The 4035-nt window shown below is 51.4% G+C and overlaps 1 protein-coding gene across 1 annotated transcript in view; it reads left to right on the top strand.

The window, feature by feature from the left end:
* ABAT (4-aminobutyrate aminotransferase) overlaps nucleotides 1-3223 on the top strand; it is an 80889-nt gene extending 77666 nt beyond the window's left edge. The window contains exon 15 of the mRNA XM_005872999.2: nucleotides 161-3223. Within this exon, the coding sequence (XP_005873061.1) occupies nucleotides 161-282 (122 nt within the window). The 3' untranslated portion in view covers nucleotides 283-3223. The remainder of the gene's footprint in view (nucleotides 1-160) is intronic.
* The last annotated feature ends 812 nt before the right edge of the window (nucleotides 3224-4035 follow it).

Here is a 4035-nt window from a genome sequence, read left to right as displayed (position 1 = left end):
GAGGGAGGGAGGGATGAGTGGATGGATGGAAGGGTAGCCGGAAGCCCGGATGGAAAGAATGGCTTGGGGGTTCCCTGTGTGTAAGTAAGCACCCTCCTGGCTCTCACAGCCGGGGACTCTGAGCCCAAGCTCCTAGCCGACCTCCTGCCATTTCTTTCAGGTGTGGTGTTGGGAGGCTGTGGTGACAAATCCATCCGCTTCCGTCCCACTCTGGTCTTCAGGGATCACCACGCACACCTGTTCCTCAATATCTTCAGCGACATCTTAGCCGACTTCAAGTAAAGAAGCCATTTCCACGATGCTCTGAGAAAACCCTGATCTCAGCAGTTGTCAAATTGATTAGTTTGCCTAATTCATGTTTTCACTTAAAGTATCCGAGGTGAATGCATAAGCTGAAGGGTGGTGTGTGGGAGGGGACGGTTTTGGTGGCTGGGGGGAGGGGAGAGGATGGAGGGACAGGTTTTGGTTTTCCTCCCTGCAGAGCCAAGGGTGCCCATCGGATTAAGCCCAGAAATTCTGCTTGAGCCCCGGACAGAGTCTTAGGAAGGGCCGCGAGGGTCCTGGCCATGTATCTGCCCACCCTTGACCCCAACAACGTCTTTGAAGCCAGTCAGGGGATGCTCCAGGGACTGGTGGCTGGGACTCCTGGGTTCCGGTCCCTCTCAAGTGCCATATTCTGTGATCAAGGACGCTGCTCCCTCACCCTGTGCAACAAACATGCTTGCCCCTCACCCAACCCCTGGAGCCCTGAGCGAGGCTGGCACAGTTCAGTGGAGGACAGGACAGTCATGTGAAGGCAGGATTGTAGGGACGTGAGGACTGAGCCAGGGGGGGGGTGGGGAGGGGCCTTCCGGCCTCTGCAGCTTTGGGCCACTCCTCCCAGGGCATCTGTGGATTCCTGTCCTGGACGGGGCTTTGGTGACTCCCCGGGTGGCATCCTGGATGGTCCGTCCTTACTTGCCTCCTTCATTCCCCCAAGCTCTTCCCCTGTTAAATGTGAACTGAGGCCCCAGGAAACAAACCTGCAGCCTGAGCAGGGGGCACCCGGGGACACCCATGAGCTGCCGGGGCAGAAGCACCAGCCAGTCTCCAGGAGCCGGAGCCCAGGGCCTGGGGCAAGGCACTGCCTCCTGTCTCCCAGGCCCCGGGGGCGGCTGCCTTTTGGCCCCTCACCCCAGAGGCTCTTTCTCTCGCTTTGGCTCATCCACCTTTGCTCCACAGGCAGTTGCAGCACAGGCAGCCCGTTGCTCAAGTAGGTTTCTTCTCGAGGGGAGCACCATGAACCCAAGGCGCCAGAGCTCCGCACAGGGAAACAGGCTGTGGTTCAGGCGGTGTCCTTGTCCCTCCCCCTCCAAACCAGGGTTTTCCTGACACGTGTGGAGTCCCAGGCGCATGGTCCTAAAGGCTTGACTGCACTGTGGCTGGGGCTCAGGGGACTCCGCTGAGGCTAGGCATTCTGGGAACTGACTGTGTTCACCGGTGCCAATAAAGAGCACCCGGTGGTCCTAGAGCAATGAAGGGCGGTCTCGTGGAGAGAGGGAGACAGTCTGCCTTGTATCCTCTGTCCCAAAGGAAGCCACTTGTCCCCGATGGTTTGGGAAGACAGGCACAGCCAGGTTCTCCTCTCAGCACTTTGCTCTTCTAATAACTAACCATCCGGAGACTTGGTCAGCGACTGTCTTACAGACACGACAGACCCGTGAGTTCCGGTTCACTTCGAATTCTTGCAGTTAGTGCTAATCCATTGCTTTAAAGAAGGAGTTCTGCCGTGTTTAAGGCCATTTACGCTGCCGGCTAAATGGAGATGTATGCCCACCCCCCTCTGTGAGGTTTCACTCGTTTGTATATTTGTTTATTCAATCATTCATTCATGAAACTTGCATTAAATACCTGCTCTGTCCCAGGCTCAGTTCTAACTACTAGGATTACAAATAAAGCATGATCCCAGCCCTTAAGGGACTCACATCCCACAGTGGAAAACAGACTCTTAAACCGGTAATTAAAGCTGAGTGGCAAGTGCTGTAACAGAGGTATGTAGAGGAGCATCCGGAAATTGAAGGGAGTGCCCCAGTCCGTCTAAGGGTCAGCAGAGGTTTCAAGGAGAAAGTAATGTTTGAGCAGGGTTTTGCAGAGTGAGCAGGAGTTCACCAAAAAGCAAGGCAAGGAACAGTGTTGCAGAAAGGGAACAGCATGTGCAGAGACCTACCAGTTCACAGTCCCACACCTTTCACTGGGGATCCAGATTCCACAGGCAGTAGCCTAGGATTCAAGACCTTACTGAACAAGAAAAATGCATACCAAACCACAATTCATTTTTTGGCACAAGTGTGATTTGTCGTGAGAACTTCAGCACTGGATGCAAACCTACAATAAGATTCCCAGAGTCCAGAAGGTTTTTGAGCTAAGGCACAGTCAGAAACTTGCCTCTCCTTGGTGGAGAGAGTGGCTTCAGTATTATGTTCTCTTCCCAGACGGTATTGACAGAAAAATGAAACCACTTTATCTAGAAAGTCATTTCCAGACTTATCCACCTCTTACCAAGAGAAGTTATTCTCATAAAACTTTTTAAGCCATTTATCGAGATCTTGTTGGCTCAGGGCCTAAAGAGTTCCGGAGACATCTGCTTTTGGGGGTGGGGAGATGGGTGGAAGGATTTCAAGGAAAAGAATTCCCGGCAGAGCCCGAGATGGTAGGAACGTGGGGGAGGTTGTGAAAACTCAGGGTGGGGGTGCAGTGGACAGGTTTCCAGGTAGGGCAGGGCCCAGGGAGAAGGACTTCTGTGGCCGAGGGGCTGGAAAGGGTCCATCTTACATCAGTGCCATAGAGTTTAGTAAGTGTCCCTAGCAAATCTCGTCACTTTTACAGAAAACAAGGTCCAGTAATAGCAAGTCTTAGTACATCCTCCTTTTTATTATAAATGGGCATTTTTTTATAATTTTTACTGACACTCAGTAACCATGCAAAATTGTGCACATTTAGTATATCTATACGTAGCTATCTATCTATCTATTAGCTCATGGTACCATAGCTAGGGAGCATCGCCGACCTGCGCATACAAAGTGATCTTGTTTACAGTATTCTGTTGACAGTGCCAATAAATGATAAAGAAATTAACATGTCACAATGTAACTGACGACCATATGCACAATTCCATTCATTAAATGTTTCCTGTGTTAATCAGTCTTGTTAAATTTAAAAAAATATATTTATAATGGAAACATCAGAGTAAATGTGGCCTTTTTGTTTGGAAATGGTTTCAAGTAATTATTTGGCAAGTACTTTTTTAAAAAAAAATGATTTGAGGGAGAGGGAGAGGGAGAGAAACACATCAATGTGAGAGAGAAACATCGATCAGTTGCCTCCCACATGTGCTCCAGCTGGGGACTGAACTTGAAACCTGGGTACGTGCCCTGACCGGAAATCAAACTTGCGAACCTCTGGTGCACGGGACAACGCTCCAGCCAAATGAGCCATGCTGGCCAGGGCTTGGCAAGTACTTATTAAGCACCTATTATATACCTCTCAGGGAACATTCTACTGTATAAGTCTGCATTGGATTTGGGAAACACTGTGAGGCCATTAATGTCAGGGTCCATCAAGGACAGACCAGGCGATAGGGATGGACAAGGTGTGGTCCTTACCCTCAGCTCACCTTCTAGTGGGGCAGAGGTCACAGCAACCCAGCGTAAGGACTGGGGTACCGGAAGACCCTAGATGCTGTCCATGCACAAAGGACAGACCCTAAGTTGGGGTGGAATCGGGGCTCCTGAGCTTCCTCTTCAAGGCTGAGCAGGAACTGCTCCAGGACTCAGAGGAGGGGAAGCATTCCAGATCCAGAGAATAGCTCACTGCAGGCACAAAGGTAGGGTGAGGCAGAGGCGCTTCTATGTTGTGCAGCATCACCGGATCACAAAGGGAGGGATGCAGGACAGTCCGGAGACGAGGCCAGAGAATGGGCAAGGCCCAGACCAGAGGGCCTCTGTGCTGTGCTGAGGGGCGGGGCCTTCCACGCAGTGACGGAGCCGCTGCAGGTCT

The sequence above is a fragment of the Myotis brandtii genome, unplaced genomic scaffold (genome assembly GCF_000412655.1).
Source record: "Myotis brandtii unplaced genomic scaffold, ASM41265v1 scaffold397, whole genome shotgun sequence".
Classification (NCBI taxonomy): domain Eukaryota; kingdom Metazoa; phylum Chordata; class Mammalia; order Chiroptera; family Vespertilionidae; genus Myotis; species Myotis brandtii.
Note: the sequence above shows the minus strand (reverse complement) of the source record. Positions and strands in the feature narration are given on the sequence as shown.